This window comes from Schistocerca americana, chromosome 4 (assembly GCF_021461395.2).
Source record: "Schistocerca americana isolate TAMUIC-IGC-003095 chromosome 4, iqSchAmer2.1, whole genome shotgun sequence".
NCBI classification, from domain to species: Eukaryota; Metazoa; Arthropoda; class Insecta; order Orthoptera; family Acrididae; genus Schistocerca; species Schistocerca americana.
Genome location: NC_060122.1, coordinates 481098525 through 481116841, shown reverse-complemented (window position 1 = coordinate 481116841; position 18317 = coordinate 481098525). Strand labels below are relative to the sequence as shown.

The following is an 18317-nucleotide window of genomic DNA, read 5'->3' as shown; positions in this document are numbered from 1 at the left end:
GTGTAGTTGAGTCTCTAGTTGGTACATAAATGAGACTGCAGATATTGTTAAGCTTCCAGGTTTATCCTTCTTCAGAGCTACAAAAATATTTACATACAGCTGCAAAACTACTTTGTGCCAGCTTGTTACATTGTTGCCTGAAATGGGCAACAAATGTTTAAATGTTTCATGAAGTTGAGTTGCAAGACTGAGGGGAAAAAAGTCAAATAAATGATTTAGATTGTTTGTCAATTAGAAATGAATCAGACAATGATAGCAGTATGCTTGTCAATAGTCAATGTAATTAACATGTGTTGGATTGGATTGTTTTGGGGAAGGAGACCAGACAGCGAGGTCATCGGTCTCATCGGATTAGGGAAGGATGGGGAAGGAAGTCAGCCGTGCCCTTTCAGAGGAACCATCCCGGCATTTGCCTGGAGTGATTTAGGGAAATCACGGAAAACCTAAATCAGGATGGCTGGACACGGGATTGAACCATCGTCCTCCCGAATGCGAGTTAACATGTGTTTTTCTCTTTTATTGAAGTATATATTTAAAACAGTCTATATACCACAAAATACTAATCATCATCTATTCAGCATTGGGAAGAAAAATTAGGCCTTTATAATTATATTTCCAACAATAACAACAAAGATTACATCAATTTACATACACAAAAATATGTTCCACAACACACAGTTTTGCTATATTTTGGTATGATAACTGCAATCTAGTTTTTAAAACTTAACACTTTCGAAATATAGCATGTGAAACTGATAATATAATGTTTTACTTCAATGGTCCCAACAATAATACTGAATAAAACTTGCTTTTATAACTAAAGCATTAAATTGAATTATATGTATGAGAGCTATTTTACCACAGAAATTTTCATTATTGTATTGTTCAAGTTCTGTAGCTTCCAAACAGTAACAGTTCATGACAGAAAAGCACTTAAGGTCATATTGAGGTACACAGTGTAGAGACAATAGCGAATAACTAATTTTGACAAGCTGAAGAACTTGAGAGAATGATATAACTCACCAAGAAACTGTCTTATTTTTACTAATAACAGCTAACCAGAACATGAAACTATGTTATCATTTTAGCTAAGTAGTTACAACAAATTTTAATGTAGTATTAATTATTTAAAAATATCTACTTCTCTGTTTTTTCCATATCCCTAATATATACTTGAACTTACTGAGCAATTAATAATATCAAATACACAATAAAACAATTATGCATGGGAGGATTCAATTTAGATGGTAAAATATAGTTTATACAATGTTCATTTCTTTTTCCTGTTTCCTTCATTCATTTACAAATTATCTGTAGTTTCGACACACACACACACACACACACACACACACACACCTTTGCTAATCAAGCAGACACTTTGGTAAAAAATAAATATACTGAGGAATAAGACACACTAAGTTATGTTCCTACAAAATCCAAATTTTATGGTGCTACATTTATCAAAATATTAAACATTTTGAGTATGTAAATATTGCAGATTCAACAATTAACTCCACTGATAAAAGCAAGGAATCTCAAGAAGATATTTTATCTTTCAGCATTAAATATAATAACCTGAGCATATGAAACTTCATTTCTATAATTTTTGATCTAACTTTAGGTTCAAGTTTAAAAGTCTTATTCATATGATAACATGACTCATTTCTAATTTACATTCCTTGCTGAGCTTGGAAAAAATAAGGCTCTTGTACTCCACAAGAAATGTGAAAATTGTTTCAGCTTTTTTTGATAAAGATATTCTTTTAAATAAGCTATACTGCCATGAATTACCTCAATGGGGACAGTATCTACAATAATTAATTACATCACTAAGTACATTATAGGACATTCATTACAAAATTTGAGACAATTATTATTTTATTTACTACTACAGTACTTATCATGCACTAACGTTTTTCTTTTTAAAGTAATGCTGCTAACTCTTGTTTTGTCAAAACAGGCATAAAATGGAATGCTACACAGAATATAATGATGATGCAGTCAAATACATGACTAGTTTGAAAACAATCTTAACTTTTTTGTATTTTTAACGCCAGAGTACCAACATTTTATAAAGGTTAATGCCAACAAATGCTATACATGTTTAAATAACCACATTTAACTGGGGATTTATGTAACACTTTGCATGTCATACTCTCAATTCAAATTTATATGACAGTAGGTTTCTTACAAAAAAAGTTTCTTTAATGTCTTCTTAAACATAAAGGGCTCAACTGCAAATATCATGCTCCATTCAACACTTATGCTCCATTCAACACTAAGTGACTTTAAAAGTCTCTACAGAATGTAACTGTATAAAAATCAGAGTTCCTATCTAAAAACTATTTTTAAAAGGCCAATAGTTTAAATTTCATTTCACTATTTCCTCTAACTGGGCTTCAAATATAATTTTACTGTCAGTGTATTGATAAGCAGTTGTTATAGTAAAATCTTCATGTTTCTAGTTGCTGTCTCTCTTTCTAGCAAAGGGTATCAGACAAAAATGCTAGTAGGCACCTCATGTTAAGGCCTGTGCTGATGTGTTGTGTCAAACAAGTACACAAACATTCCTCTCTTAGCACAAAGAGACAGATGTGACTATGATGATGATGATGATGATGATGATGATGAAAAAAGGTGAAAATATTTCATAACCAATTACAGAAAATTAAAGAGATGCTTTCATGGTTAGTTACAGATCACAAGAGAAAGAAGATCTATTCATGTCCAACCACACTATTTCTATTGCATGTGCTGTGCCAATTAAACCTAATTGTGCAGACACTGATTGAATAGTTTGAGGTACTTTGATACATTAAGTTTGTTGAATCATGAAACTACTGGAGTGAAAACTATGGATTAAGTGTGGCAATAGTATTCTCCCTTTTGTTTATTCATGGTATGACATCTGCATGCTGTCAAAGATACTAATGAATCCCTTTTGTAAGCAATCTCATACGTAACTGATAACTGCTACTCAACTTAAAATTTTACATATTTTGAATTAAAATTGAAGCCATCTTCAGAATCTATAAGGGCAGGTTTTAACGGTGAATTTCACACATGGAATCTTCTCATGTTGTCACCGGAGTTGTGGTGTTATGTTGCCAAAATATTTCAATAACAATTTTATTTGTCTTCAGTATCTGTCAGATAAAAGGACTATTGTGACGATGAAATATCACACAATGCTATAAAACAAGTGTAAGATGCACATTAGTTGTAAGATGTGGCTTATCTGGCCACAGCTCTGGAGTCAACACCCCAAGTAAACAGGATGGCGACAAGACGGTGACAACACAAATGTACATTTAATTTTAATGCACTTGCTACGCATTTTTGTTACTATGGTACATGATCCTTATTTTAAATAAATTTAATTTTTAAATACTTTTAAAAAGGACCTATGCTTCTTCTATAATACTATATCATATATTAAAATGGTTTCACCAGCAGACTAGTCCATAGAAAATTTTGTTATATTTATAGATTTTATGTAATATAAAATGACTGTATGAGTAACACTCAGAACTATAGATGCTATATTTGAAAGTCTGACAGCATTAACACCACCTAATGGCCACAGCATGTTTTACTTGAGGAACTCGGTGTCACTGAATGGTAGCAATTGTCCCTGGTACTTTTATATGCTGGATTTTTTGGTGAGATACTAGGTATTGATATTCTCTTAATATGGAACATCTCACTTTTTGTTAAATTTCTCAAATTTGTCCTTTTATCTGACAGATTCTGAAGATTGTTTAAAGGTGAAACAAGTAGAATTGTACGGTTTGTACAATAGAAAAGATATCAAGACGGAATATTACAGAGTCTAATCCAGCTACGATTGTTGACTCTTTTAATGACTTTATGTTATTCTTTGACAAGAATGATTTTGAATCTATTAGTAGCTGTTAATACTAAAATTTAATTTTTTTAACATAGAAAATACAAATTTAGAGCATTCCACAACATTAGAACAGGAATGGAACTTGGAATATTAAACTACTTTCAAAAGCAGAGTAGCATATTATTAGCATGAACTAAGGATGAATATAGTTACTGCTACTCTGAAACACACACATCAGTCAATGAGTACCCTCATCAGATTTTTCAGTATGACTAAGTAAATTCTGACATAAAAATCGTAATCTAACTGCTGATAGCAGCAATTCATGGTGCTAATAGGCTCTTAAAAACAGGACTGTTCTTAAAATTTTTCCGTTTCTTGTGAATGATCAGAGCTCATAAACCACTTTGACACGAGGAAAATAGTGCAGCAGTCTAATACAATCACTTTTCTTTTAGTTCTCCTCCTTTTCACGACACAAAAGCTCAAACAGCTGTGAAATAGTAAAAGAAAGGCTTTGAATATCATCCCATTCACTCCGTGTCTTAAATTATATAAGGTTTGAACATGAATGACAGGAGAAACTTTCATTCTCTATCAAGGAATGAAACAACTGTTGCTTTGTCCTCATAATGAAAAACAGATCACGTCTCTTCTTTTTATGCCAGCAAATGAGATACAGATTCAAGGAGGTATTTCTTTCTTCCAAAAATGCACAATTCACCTGATTATCAGGTGTAAGTCAATCATTTCAAGTTCTTTACAACCGCCCACCTCATACGTCGCTGAGCAACATCAGCGACACTGCTTCTGGAAATTAAAAATTGTAAATCTATAACATGCTTTTAAAAAGGGAGGATATCTGCAACAGTTATAGTAAAAGAAAACTATTATGATTTGTACTTAGCTATGTGTCTATAAATATTATCACCATATCTTAACATAAATAATGAACAGTATACTATACTTGTAGTAACACCAAGTATGCTCAGTCAAAATCCGTAGTTATTTACACATATTATATGGGCAATATAATTATGCAAAACACATGCATACTGTACAGGGACTTGTCATTATAAATGATATTACTTTCTGTGCTGATATTACAGACACCATAAAAAGTATACTGATTTCTAACAAATTCTGTTATGAAATTAACCAATGCTGCCATGATTCCTTGAAACTCCAAGACAGGTAATATTTATAGTATTATAATTTTATTTAAAAGGTACTCTTATTTAAAAGATATTCATGAAACTCCTCACAATTAACTTGGAGTTGGTTGTTAAAATCAAAACTCACCTTCTTGCTGTGTTCCTTGATATCAAGAAATTCCATATTGTCCATGCTACTAATGATGACAGACCAACAGCCCACAAAGCAGCTATATGCCTACAAATAGAACAAAGGAGACATTGCAATTACAATTAATTATATTCTTCTAATTTAATCTCAACAGAATAGAAATTTACTACTGATGCAAAAATTACTTGCATTTATTTGGATTAGCAATTTGTTGTGGTCTTCACTCCAGAGACTGGTTTGATGCAGCTCTCCATGCTAATCTATCCTGTGCAAGCTTCTTCATCTCCCAGTACCTACTGCAGCCTACATCCTTCTGAATCTATTAAGTGTATTCATCTCTTGGTCTCCTCCACGTTGCCCTGCCCTCCAATACTAAATTGGTGATCCATTGGTGCCTTAGACCATGTCCTACCAACCGATTCCTTCTTCTAGTCAAGTTGTGCCACAAATTCCTCTTCTTCCCAATTCTGACCAGTACCTCCTCATTAGTTACATGGTCTATCCATCTAATCTATAGCATTCTTCTGTAGCACCACATTTTGAAAGTCTCTATTCTCTTCTTGTCTAAACTATTTATCATCCATGTTTCACTTCCATAGATGGCTACACTCCATAGAAATACTTTCAGAAAAGACTTCCTGACACTTAAATTTATACTCGATGTTAACAAATTTCTTTTCTTCAGAAACGCTTTCCTTGCCATTGCCAGTCTACATTTTATATCCTCTCTACTTCGACCATAATCAGTCCTTTTGCTCCCCAAATAGCAAAACTCCTTTACTACTTTAAGTGTCTCATTTCCTAATCTAATTCCCTCAACGTCACCTGACTTAATTCGACTACATTCCACTACCCTCATTTTGCTTTTGTTGATGTTCATCTTATACCCTCCTTTCAAGACACTGTCCATTCCGTTCAACTGCTCTTCCAAGTCCTTTGCCGTCTCTGACAGAATTACAGTGTTTTTATTTCTTCTCCATTGAATTTAATACCTACTCTGAATTTTTCTATTGTTTCCTTTAGTGCTTGCTCAATATACAGATTGAATAACATCAGGGATAGACTACAACCCTGTCTCACTCCCTTCCCAACCACTGCTTCTCTTTCACGTCCCTCGACTCTTATAACTGCCTTCTGGTTTCTGTACAAATTGTAAATAGCCTTTCGCTCACTGCATTTTACCCCTGCCACCTTCAGAATTTGAAAGAGAGTGTTTCAGTCAACATTGTCAAAAGCTTTCTCTAAGTCTACAAATGCTAGAAATGTACGTTTGCCTTTCCTTAATCTATCTTCTAAGATGAGTCATAGGGACAGTATAGCATCACGTGTTCCAACATTTCTACAGAATCTGAACTGATCTTCCCCGAGGTCGGCTTCTACCAGTTTTTCCATTTGTCTGTAAAGAATTTGTGTTAGCATTTTGCAGCTGTGATTTATTAAACTGATAGTTCAGTAACTTTCACATCTGTCAACACCTGCTTTCTTCGGCGTTGGAATTATTATATTCTTCTTGAAGTCTGAGGGTTATGCTTACTTCCAACAGGATGGGGCAATATGCCATAGGTGAGTGTAGGTTTTTGAATGATGTGTTTTGTTTAAGATGTATTGTGCATGCAGTAATTGCATGATCTGCATAGTGCATTCTCCCAGACTCACACCCATGGACTTTTTTGTATGGGGATTTACCAAGCATGTTTGTTTCAACTTGGAGAAGCTGCTGCAGCTCTAACACCACAAATGCTCTGGAGTGTCCATTATGTCACAGCCAGCAGCTGGGAGTTGTCTGGGGATGTGAATGGTGCTCATGTTGAATGTAGGATGCGATAAAAATATGCCATTATAAATAATTAGAATTCAGTCATTATTTCAACAAAATTGACAATTTATCGACACCCTGTTTTTAATGTCTCCCCTCTGTGAATTTAATTGTAAGAACAATTTTTAGGAAATAATTAAATTTATCATTTCCTTTGTGCTTTCGGTAATTTTCTTTCTGAAGTCTGTTTGGTAAATTCTCTCTGAACAGTATGACACTTGCTCCCCACAGATTTACTTGCAAATGCATTTCACACATTTACTGAACACATCTCCTCCTCCCTCTCTGTACCCACCTCTTCCTCCCCCATCTCTCTGTTCCCTCATCCTTCCACCTCTGTCTGTTTCTTGCTTCCCCCATCACTTTGTCCATTTCCTCCCCCCTCCAACCATATCTTCCCACCTCCTCCCTCTGTATCTCCTCCTCCCTCCTGTTCCTCCTGCCCACTACCACTTTACCCCTTCTACCTGCCTCCCGCATCTTCCCCTCCCTCCTCCTCCCCTCTTCTCTTTCTGTCCATCTCCTCCTTCCCCCTCTCTAACTATTCGTCTCCTAACAGCCCCATTTACTTAGCAGTGCCCATCCACAAGTGTAGCCCCTGCAAGACATGCCAACACTACCCACACAACATGTCTCCTCTCATTTCTATCTGTCCGTCTCCTCCTGTGTGTTCTCTCTGTCCATTCCCTGCTCCTCCCTCTCTCTGTGATCACCTCCTTCCCCCCTCTGCTCATACATGCCTAGCTGTACACGCAGCCCCTGCAAGGCAGTCCAACAGTATTTGCATATACATCTATTGTGCAGGGCAGCCTACATGACTCGGGTGTAAACACTTTTTTGATCATGTAGGCTGTCTCGCAGAGCAGGTCAATACAGCAAATTGATACTACTCCCATACAACATGCCTGTTGTGCAGGGCAGCCCACCTGTCAGGCTGAAAAAACGTTTTTTTGCCTGACCTCTGCTCCTTTGGAAGCTAGGAGGTTCTAACTCCCAATGTGCTGATACTTGTTTTTAAGCTGTATGCATACCAAATCAATGCAGTGGTTTCAGAGAAGATGCTGGAGATACACATGCTTTTCATTTGACAATCATAGTAGGCAAACTAATTATTGTGATGCTCACATCATTCACGAGAGAGAATGAAGAAACAAAACAAAGACACTAGCAGTAAAATGATTCAATTTATATAATAATTTGTAAATATATTACCAAAATACTTATGTAAACAGTAGTCTGATGCTTCCAGTGTTTTGTTTATGTATATATGATTTTAAGCATGAGGACTGCAATATGACACTGACAGCATGGAAGAAGGTTGCCTAGTTTAGTAATTTGCAGTAAACATTGGCAAATGCTGATGGCAATATACAAGTATGTTGAAAACCATGTACAGCGATGCATCCCAGTTAGCAACAAGGTTATTATTCTGGCAGGTGGTGGAGGTATTCTTGCTTGTGGATGTCTCTATGTGAACGAAAACATGGGGCAAATAGGCTGTATTCTGTTTATTATCTGTGAATCGATAATAAACAGAATACAGTCTACTTGGATCATGTTTTCATTCTAAAAACATGTTGGGGCTGTGAATCCCAAAAAATTTAAGAATGTTTCTACAAGGTGAAATGGTACCATTGTCTCTCACCAATTAATGATTCAGGGACCAACTGTAAAATCGAGTATATCCACTTTTTCACCTGAACAAGCTTACAAATGCACTGTATCATGGTTATTAGAATACATGGTAGGTATCATGTGCAGAAATGCTGTGTGCAATGATGTCACTGTTATTCCTCTCATCTCATCACACTAAACAGAAGCTTATAACCACACATTTTTAACTGATGCACAAATGTGAATACAAATGGTGCTTTTCATTTTATAGAGTATTATTGTTATAATTATTATTCATTTATTATTATTATTATTTAAAAGCACAAAAAATTACCTTTATTTAAAAACATAATGCTTTATAAGATAAACAATGTGAACTCGTAGCCTCTGCTATATCTTCAGATGAACAGTCAGCACAGCAGCCTCCATAACCGCTCATTGTTACTACACAGAAAAAGAATCCTCAAGTATTTTGTTTCAAGTAACTCAGCGTTACACAGAGAGAGATTAAGCTTTGGCACAAATGGGTGTTGTCGCATTTACACAACTGTTTGTTCTCATAATTACAGTTTTCTCTACTAGTAGTTTCTTAATTGGTTGGTAATATATGCACCTATAAAATGTCTTGCATTTATGTATGGGAGCTTCATTTTTGTGCCCAAATTTTTCTCTCATTATTAAACCAAATTTGGAGAATACGTGATACACAGTTGGAACAGCATCGTGCTTCAACTTGTGTTTCAGTGGAAGAGTCGACAGGTCACTTTTCAAACCCCTTTCATAATCGAAATCAGCAAAATATATTGAACACACACCAGCAACTGAAAAGAATTGACATATTTATAAGCACTTATCCTTTTTTGTTTCCTCACATTGTTCTTAGGAAATATGTGAAACTTAATCCCTACCTTTTTTTTGTTACTTGCAGCGATTAGTACAACTAAGAATCACATAAAATCACTGTTTTTCACTGAAAACAATTCAAAACACACTCTCAGAGCCACTCAATACACTGCACTTAATCATCAGTCACTGATACGAACTCTTACTCAAGTAAACCACCTCATATTCATGTTCATCTTCATCTACATCTGTATATACATCGCTGCTCTGCAAATCAGAGCATTCATCAAACCACTATCACAATAATTCTCTATTACTCTGCCCTTGAAGAGCACGTGGAGAAAACGAACACCTGTGTCTTTCCCCGTGGGCTCTGATTTCCTTTATTTTATTATGATGATCATTTCTCCCTATGTAGGTTGATGTCACCAAAATGTTTTTGTATTCAGAGGAGAAAGTTGGTGATTGAAATTTCATAAGAAGATCCCTCTGCAATGAGAAATGTCTGTTTTAATGATGCCCACTGCAAATCCTGTATCACATCTGTAACACTCTCTCCCCCATTTCTCTATAATACAAAATGTGCTGCTCTTCTTTGAACTTTCTTGGTGTACTCTGTAAATCCTATCAGGTAAGGGCCCCACACCAGGCAGCAGTACTCCAAAAGAGGACGGACAAGCGTAGTATAAGCAGTCTCTTACATAGATCTGTAGAATCTTCTAAGTGTTCTGACCTACAACTTCTTCACTTTTGAGGGCCAGACATACCAACAATTAAAGGGAACAGCCATGGGTACCAGGATGGCCCCCTCGTATGCCAACCTATTCATGGGTCGCTTAGAGGAAGCCTTCTTGATTACCCAGGCCTGCCAACCCAAAGTTTGGTACAGATTTATTGATGACATCTTCATGATCTGGACTCACAGTGAAGAAGAACTCCAGAATTTCCTCTCCAACCTCAACTCCTTTGGTTCCATCAGATTCACCTGGTCCTACTCCAAATCCCATGCCACTTTCCTTGACATTGACCTCCATCTGTCCAATGGCCAGCTTCACATGTCCGTCCACATCAAACCCACCAACAAGCAACAGTACCTCCATTATGACAGCTGCCACCCATTCCACATCAAACGATCCCTTCCCTACAGCCTAGGTATCCGTGGCAAACGAATCTGCTCCAGTCCGGAATCCCTGAACTGTTACACCAACAACTTGATAACAGCTTTTGCATCCCGTAACTACCCTCCCGACCTGGTACAGAAGCAAATAACCAGAGCCAATTCCTCATCCCCTCAAACCCAGAACCTCCCACAGAAGAACCACAAAAGTGCCCCACTTGTGACAGGATACTTTCCGGGACTGGATCAGACTCTGAATGTAGCTCTCCAGCAGGGATACGACTTCCTCAAATCCTGCCCTGAAATGAGATCCATCCATCATGAAATCCTCCCCACTCCACCAAGAGTGTCTTTCCATCGTCCACCTAACCTTCGTAACCTCTTAGTTCATCCCTATGAAATCCCCAAACCACCTTCCCTACCCTCTGGCTCCTATTCTTGTAACTGCCCCCAGTTTAAAACCTGACCCTTGCACCCTCCCACCACCACCTACTCCAGTCCTGTAACCCGGAAGGTGTACACGATCAAAGGCAGAGCCACGTGTGAAAACACCCACGTGATTTACCAACTGACCTGCCTACACTGTGACGCATTCTATGTGGGAATGACCAGCAACAAACTGTCCAGTCGCATGAATGGACACAGGCAGACAGTGTTTGTTGGTAATGAGGATCACCCTGTGGCTAAACATGCCTTGGTGCACGCCCAGCACATCTTGGCACAGTGTTACACCGTCCGGGTTATCTGGATACTTCCCACTAACACCAACCTATCCGAACTCCGGAGATGGGAACTTGCCCTTCAATATATCCTCTCTTCCCGTTATCCACCAGGCCTCAATCTCTGGTAATTTCAAGTTGCCGCCACTCATAGCTCACCTGTCATTCAACAACATCTTTGCCTCTGCACTTCCGCCTTGACTGACATCTCTGCCCAAACTCTTTGCCTTTGAATATGTCTGCTTGTGTCTGTATATGTGTGGATGGATATGTGTGTGTGTGTGCGCGAGTGTATACCTGTCCTTTTTTCCCCCCTAAGGTAAGTCTTTCTGCTCCCGGGATTGGAATGACTCCTTACCCTCTCCCTTAAAACCCACATCCTTCCGTCTTTCCCTCTCCTTCCCTCTTTCCTGACGAAGCAACCGTTGGTTGCGAAAGCTAGAATTTTGTGTGTATGTTTGTGTTTGTTTGTGTGTCTATCGACCTGCCAGCAATTTCGTTTGGTAAGTCACATCATCTTTGTTTTTAGAAATACAGAATCAATTTGAAATCTCTTGTAACTATGACTCAACACTTTGTGTGAGTTAAGAGCTAGTTGTGTTCCACGAGAATGGTGTTTTCTAAATCCTTATTGACTATGTGTAAATAAATCTCTTCAAGCTAATTCATAATGCTCAAACACTATATATGTTCCAAAATTCTGCTGCATATGCAACTTTCCAGTCTTTGGATATGGGTCTTTTGTCAAGTGAGCAGTAGTATATGATTGTTAAGTATGAAGCTATTGCATCAGCATGCACTGAAAGGAACCTAATTGGTATATATTCTGGAATGGAAGACTTGCTTTTATTAAGTGACTGAAGTTGCTTCACTGAGGATATCTACTTCTAAGTTACTCATGTTAGCAGCTGCTCGATTCAAATTTTGGAATTTATTTCATATTCTTTTGTGAAGGAATTTCAGAAGGCTGTGTTTATTAACTCTACTTTTGCAGCACTGTCATCAATAGTATTACCACTGTTATCACACAGAGAAAGCATTGATTGTCTCTTGCTGATAACATACTTTACATACAACCAGAATCTCGTTGGATTTTTTGCTAGGTTTTGAGACAAAGTTTCATTATGGAAACTATTACAAGCATCCCACACTGAAGTCTGCACTAAATTTCGAGCTTCTGTAAAAGATCACCAATCTTGGAGATTTTGTGTTTGTTTAAATGTGGCATGCTTTTTTTGTTGTTTCTGCAACAGTGTTCTGACCTGTTTTGTGTACCACATGGGATCAGCTCTGTTGTTTCACTCAAATTTGCAATGACAATGCAGGAGCAGATACAGACCTAGTAGTTTGGTTGGATGGCATTGGGAGTTGAGGGGGTCCACAGTCTATCACAATATACCCCCTCCCCACCCCCCACCCCACCCCCACCCCCTCCATACTCCTCTACTAAATCCAGCTTGCCTAATCAGCATATTAACATGCCACAGATACCTAAAATTATAATGATAACAAGAAAATATATTAATGTAATAATAACTCCTTTACATGTGACATCAAACCTATTTAACATATTTGGGACTTCTTTGACAAGATGTGCACATCTTGGACTCAGCTCTGACCAGTCTCCCTCCAAGAGTTGCAGCTGGTGGATGAGTAACTGAGGATCAGGCTGTCTTCCAACATTTTTAATATCTTGTGGAATTCGGGTCGGAATACATCAAATGCATTTAACAGGGAAGAAGGGAATGCACGTGCATTTAACACTGAAGAAAGCAACATAACCCATTTCTCAGTAGGTATGACTAATTAAATTGTTGATGATTGTAGTTATGTTTGATAGTTCTTCAAGCAGTAGAATTAACCACACTCACTTTATATGATACAAAGTGAAATTCTGTTCTGTCTGGGCAGTAGTCTTATACATCGTGCACCACAGCTAATGAAAACTTAACCTCCAGCCCTCGCGAACAACAAGCACAAAGTCTCTCCTGTTTACTCCAATAATAATAATCCGCCAGGAAAAATTAATCAGTTCACCTCCAACTGTCATTGTATCATTTGTATTTCAGACTGATGTAACAGATTTGGAGTGAAATAAGATTCGTAATCATCCTAGACCTGGACAAAATACGACACAAGATTTTGCTTCATTAGAAGATTAGAAAAATGAGGTACATAATGTTAAAAAAGGTATGGTGACTACTGGAGAGTAGAAGCCTTGATGTACAATAAAAATTAAACTAAAATAATGCTAATCAGCATGGATTCAAGATGAAAGAAGTCAACACTAACCACAGCTGATGATATCAGTGTAGAAGTTATTCTTACAGACACTGCTAACAAAAGGGTTGTGAGCATGTAAGATAATCAATGTTATCTGTATTCTCATTCAAAAAGGTTATTATATTTTTCATACCCCTGGCCCTCCTACCCCCAGAGAGAGAGAGAGAGAGAGAGAGAGAGAGAGAGAGGGTGGGGGCGGGGAGGGGGCAGAGAGGGTGGGAAGGGGTAGGGGGGAGGAAGAGAGAGGAGAGGAGTGGGAGGAGGGGGAGAGGAGGAGAGAGAGGGAGAGGGGGGAGGGGAGGGGGGGGGAGAGAGGGGGAGGGGGGAGTGGGAGAGAGGGGGAGGGGGGGAGGGGGGGACGGGAGGGGTAGAGAGGGGGAGGGGGAGAGAGAGGGGGAGGGGGAGATAGGGGGAGGGGGAGAGAGAGGGGGAGGGGGGTGGGAGGGAGGGGAGAGAGAGAGGGTGGAGGGGGGGTGGGAGGGAGGGGGGAGAGAGAGAGGGGGGAGGGGGGTAGGAGGGAGGGGGAGAGAGAGAGGGGGGAGGGGGGTAGGAGGGAGGGGGGAGAGAGAGAGAGGGGGGAGGGGGGTGGGAGGGAGGGGGAGAGAGAGAGAGAGAGAGAGAGAGAGAGAGGAGGGGAGGGGGAGAGGAGGGAGGGGCGGAGGGGGAGAGAGGGAGAGAGAGAGAGAGGGGGAGGGAGGGAGGGAGAGAGAGAGAGAGAGAGAGAGAGAGAGGAGGGGAGGGGAGAGGAGGGGAGGGGAGGGGAGGGGAGGGGAGGGGAGGGGAGGGGCGGAGGGGGAGAGAGGTAGGGAGAGAGAGAGGGGGAGGGAGGGAGGGAGGGAGGGAGGGAGGGAGGGAGGGAGGGAGGAGGGAGGGGGAGAGGGAGAGGGAGGGAGAGAGCGAGGGAGGGAGAGAGGGAGGGAGGGAGGGAGGGAGAGAGGGAGGGAGGGAGAGAGGGAGGGAGGGAGAGAGGGAGGGAGGGAGAGAGGGAGGGAGAGAGAAAGAGAGAGATATTTCACTCACCCCCTCTCTCTCTCTCTCTCTCTCTCTCTCTCTCTCTCTAGGCTTGCCCATGTGGTCAGTTCACTTCTCCATTTATTGCAATGCTATAATATTCTCGTGTCAAATAGTTATAAACTCAAAATAGCGAGCAATGTATTGCTACTAAACACTTACCTTGGAATGGGTATGGTAATAGTGTCCCAATCAAATCTGGCAACAGTAAGGAATTCTGTTGACACAATAGCCAATGTTATCCACGACTGCCTCCCAATCTTAGTACAATCACTGAAAAATAAAATTTAAAAAATTTCTATTAGAAAATGTCTCTATGATTATTATAAGCTATGGATGGTCAAATTAATTGTTTACTGATGCCTTCAACATCATCATGACAATGTCATCACCAGATAACTTCAGAATATTTCTTTACAAAATTATTTTGCTTTGTGATGAGCACAAAGAAAGGCTAAAATTCCATATTAGACTGCTTAATCTGTACGACATGGTCCACCTGTACTTAATTTGCTTTGCAAAGCACACCATCTTGGCAGAAATGTCAGTTCAATATTTATTCAAAATAAAGCAATATAAGACATATTTTTAAGTAACAGATAGTCATCAGGACCAACGATGGAATTAAATTAAATTAAATTAACAAGCTATTGTGGGATATGAGAAACTACAATTTTAAAAGTTTATCAGAGCTAATAAATAGTGTAATGGTGGAATGCTATGAAATAATGACATAAACAGCAAACATCGCTCAAGAATTAGGCCTCAGGCCTGACTATTGCCTACAAGGCTTGTAGATTCATCCAGTTCCTCATTTGGCCTCGCAAGGGCTGAATGGACCCTGTACCAAACCACCTTGCCTCAGAAAAAAATCTGTTGTGGTACCATGAATCAAACTCAGGTACTTCCACACTACAGACCGCAACACTAAGCATTTGGTTACAGAGGGGGGTCAAATAAGGAAGTAACCAATTATCATCATCTGTTATTTTTGTTTTAAGCATTGGTCACAACTGACAACTCTCTGAAGCTGAATGCATCTGAGAGCTGCAAGGAGGATAATCATAAGTAAGTAATATTTACATGTAATATAGAAATTTCATTTAATTATTCTATCTCCATCAAGGTAAGAACATAGGAGGTAACTACTACTGAATTTGTTGACATTAATGTAATTGCTGCTTCATTTCATCACTTTCACGAACATTTGCCAGAGACACTTTTGATTTAAAGAATATTGATATTAATAAATTTTGCTCAGAGCACCACTTAGACGCTTGTGCAACAGAAGTAGTATTTCACAGTAAGTCATTTATAACAGTAAGCATATACAGATCACCTTCACAAAATTTTAACCTCTTCATTAAAAATCTGGAAGCTCTGTGTTTGCGTAATCAGTTTCTTTTCGGTGGAACATTTCCAGACTGGCAAAAATATGCTGAAGATAAGGCTCTTACAAGAAGGGGGCTAAAGAGTTACCACCAATTTCACTTTTGCTGCCTTTTTCAAAAATATATGAGAAGGTCATGTTCAAGTGTCTCCTTAAGCATCTGACTGCAAATAATACATTATACAAGCCACAGTTTGGGTTTCTTAAGAGTTCTGATATAGAGAAAGCTATTTACACTTACTGTGAGAATGTACTTAATTTATTAGATAATAAATTAGAGGCTAAGGCTAATGGCATTTCCTATGTTCTGTCAAAAGCATTTGACTTGTGAACCACAGCATTCTCTTAAGTAAATTAGAATATTACGATGTCACTGGCAATGCTGCAAAATGGTTTGAGTCTTATCTAACTGACAGGAAACATAGGGTGTCATTGCAAATTACCTGTGCAGTAAGCAGTCAGTCTTCATCTAACGGGAATTAATTGTATTCGGTATTCCTTAAGGTTCCATCTTGGATCTCTTGCTTTTTCTTACGTACATTAATGACCTCTCGTGCTTTACATTGTGAGATGTTAAGTATGTTTTGTTTGTAGCTGATACAAACATTGCAAAAAGTAGCAAGTCAAGTACAGATTTAGAAATAGCTACTAATCAAATTTTCACTGACATTAACAAATGGTTTACAGCTAATTCACCACCATTAAACTTTGAAAAGACTAATTATATGCAGTTCAGAACCTGTAAGAGATTTCCTTGCAGCATGTGTATAACATATGAAGACATGCAGATCGAAGAGGTTGACAGTGTTAAATTTCTGGGATTACAACTTGATAATAAATTCGGGTGGGAAGGACATACCAAAGCATTGCTGTGGCACCTAAACAAGTGGGTATTTGCAGTGAGAATTATGCCAAATGTAGAAGATATAAATATAAAAAACTTGTGTATTTTGCTTACTTTCATTCTATTATGTTATACGAGATCATATTCTGGGGTAACTCATCAAACCGAGCAAAAGTTTTTTGCGTGCAAAGGCATGTAAATTCAATATCATCATGTAGAAACCTGTTCAAGGAAATTTGTATTCTAACCACTGCTTCTCAGTATATTTATTCCTTAATGAAATTTGTTGCAAGTAATATACCTCTATTTCCAACCAATAGCTCAATGCATAGTATCAATACTAGGAACAAGAATAGTCAGCATAAAAACCTAAAATCACTCACCTTGGCCCAAGAAGGGGTCCAATATTCAGGAATACACATTTTCAATAAATTGCCAGCAACTTTTAAGAACTTGGGTTCAGATAAAGCAAGGTATAAATAGAGTTTGAAAGATCGTTAGGACGGCAACTCCTACTCTTTCTATAGACAAACATCTTAGCAGGGACGGTTAGACCAGCTTAAGTAAAGATGTCTGTTAGATTTCAGTTCCAACAGCTTTTGGTCATAACAGTCAAGATTAGGTATTTTCTGCGTGATAAATTTATTAAAAGTGCATAACTACATTTCATTCTGACAATGTATTAATTCTGTAAATATTAGTAATTCCAGTTTACTGTTATGTATTCACATATTTTGACAATATCATGACAAATGATCAGGGTAGTATCATACTCTAATACTTTATGTTTTTTCTGTTATATTTTCTGACAAGTTCCACACCCACGAGAATCATCTAATTTTCTGTCTATGAAACGAAAACTGAATCTAATCTAATCTTCAAATATATGGGGATGGGGATGTGTATGAGTGAGTGCTCCAGCACAGCTGTGGTGTGCTAGGAGAAAATCTAGCCGAACTTGAAATGTACAGAGGAATACTATGGGTATGAGACATTCCTAGCAACCACCTCATGAGACATCAGTAGTAATTTCACGAAACAATATTCACAACATACATGAGTAAATGATACACAGGTAACAGATGTGTGCAGTGTTGCTGAACTTTTCAATAAGCACTTCGTAGCTGTTATGACAAGATGGGGTTGTCATGTTCAGTATATGCTGCCATGGAATGTCCTAGACCAGTCACTACAAATAACTACAATAATATGAGTATGACCCTCACACCACCACTAAAAGTAATGTCCACCGTAAAATCCTTAAAATATAAAAAAAATGTAGTATCTATGATAATATAACTGATTAACCAGTGTGCTTCTGAGTTTAGTGACATTTTAAGTTATTTGTGAAACCTGTCTTTTATCAGAGGAACATTTCCTGAATGGTTGACGTATGCTGAAGTTAAGCCTCTGTACAAGAAAGGAGATAAAGAAATACCACCAAACTTCTGTCCAATTTCACTTTTGGCCCCATTCTCAACAATTTCAGAAAAGATAATATACAGTCATCTTTTTAATCATCTGA

The 18317-nt window shown here is 38.3% G+C and overlaps 1 protein-coding gene across 1 annotated transcript in view; it reads right to left on the bottom strand.

Moving 5' to 3' along the window:
• Positions 1-517: 517 nt before the first annotated feature.
• LOC124612740 (phosphatidylserine synthase 2-like) overlaps positions 518-18317 on the bottom strand; it is a 218050-nt gene continuing 200250 nt past the window's right edge. The window contains exons 9-11 of the mRNA XM_047141121.1: positions 14721-14831; positions 5153-5242; positions 518-4660 (exon numbers count right to left, since the gene is read on the bottom strand). Of these exons, the coding sequence (XP_046997077.1) occupies positions 4597-4660; positions 5153-5242; positions 14721-14831 (265 nt within the window). The 3' untranslated portion in view covers positions 518-4596. The remainder of the gene's footprint in view (positions 4661-5152; positions 5243-14720; positions 14832-18317) is intronic.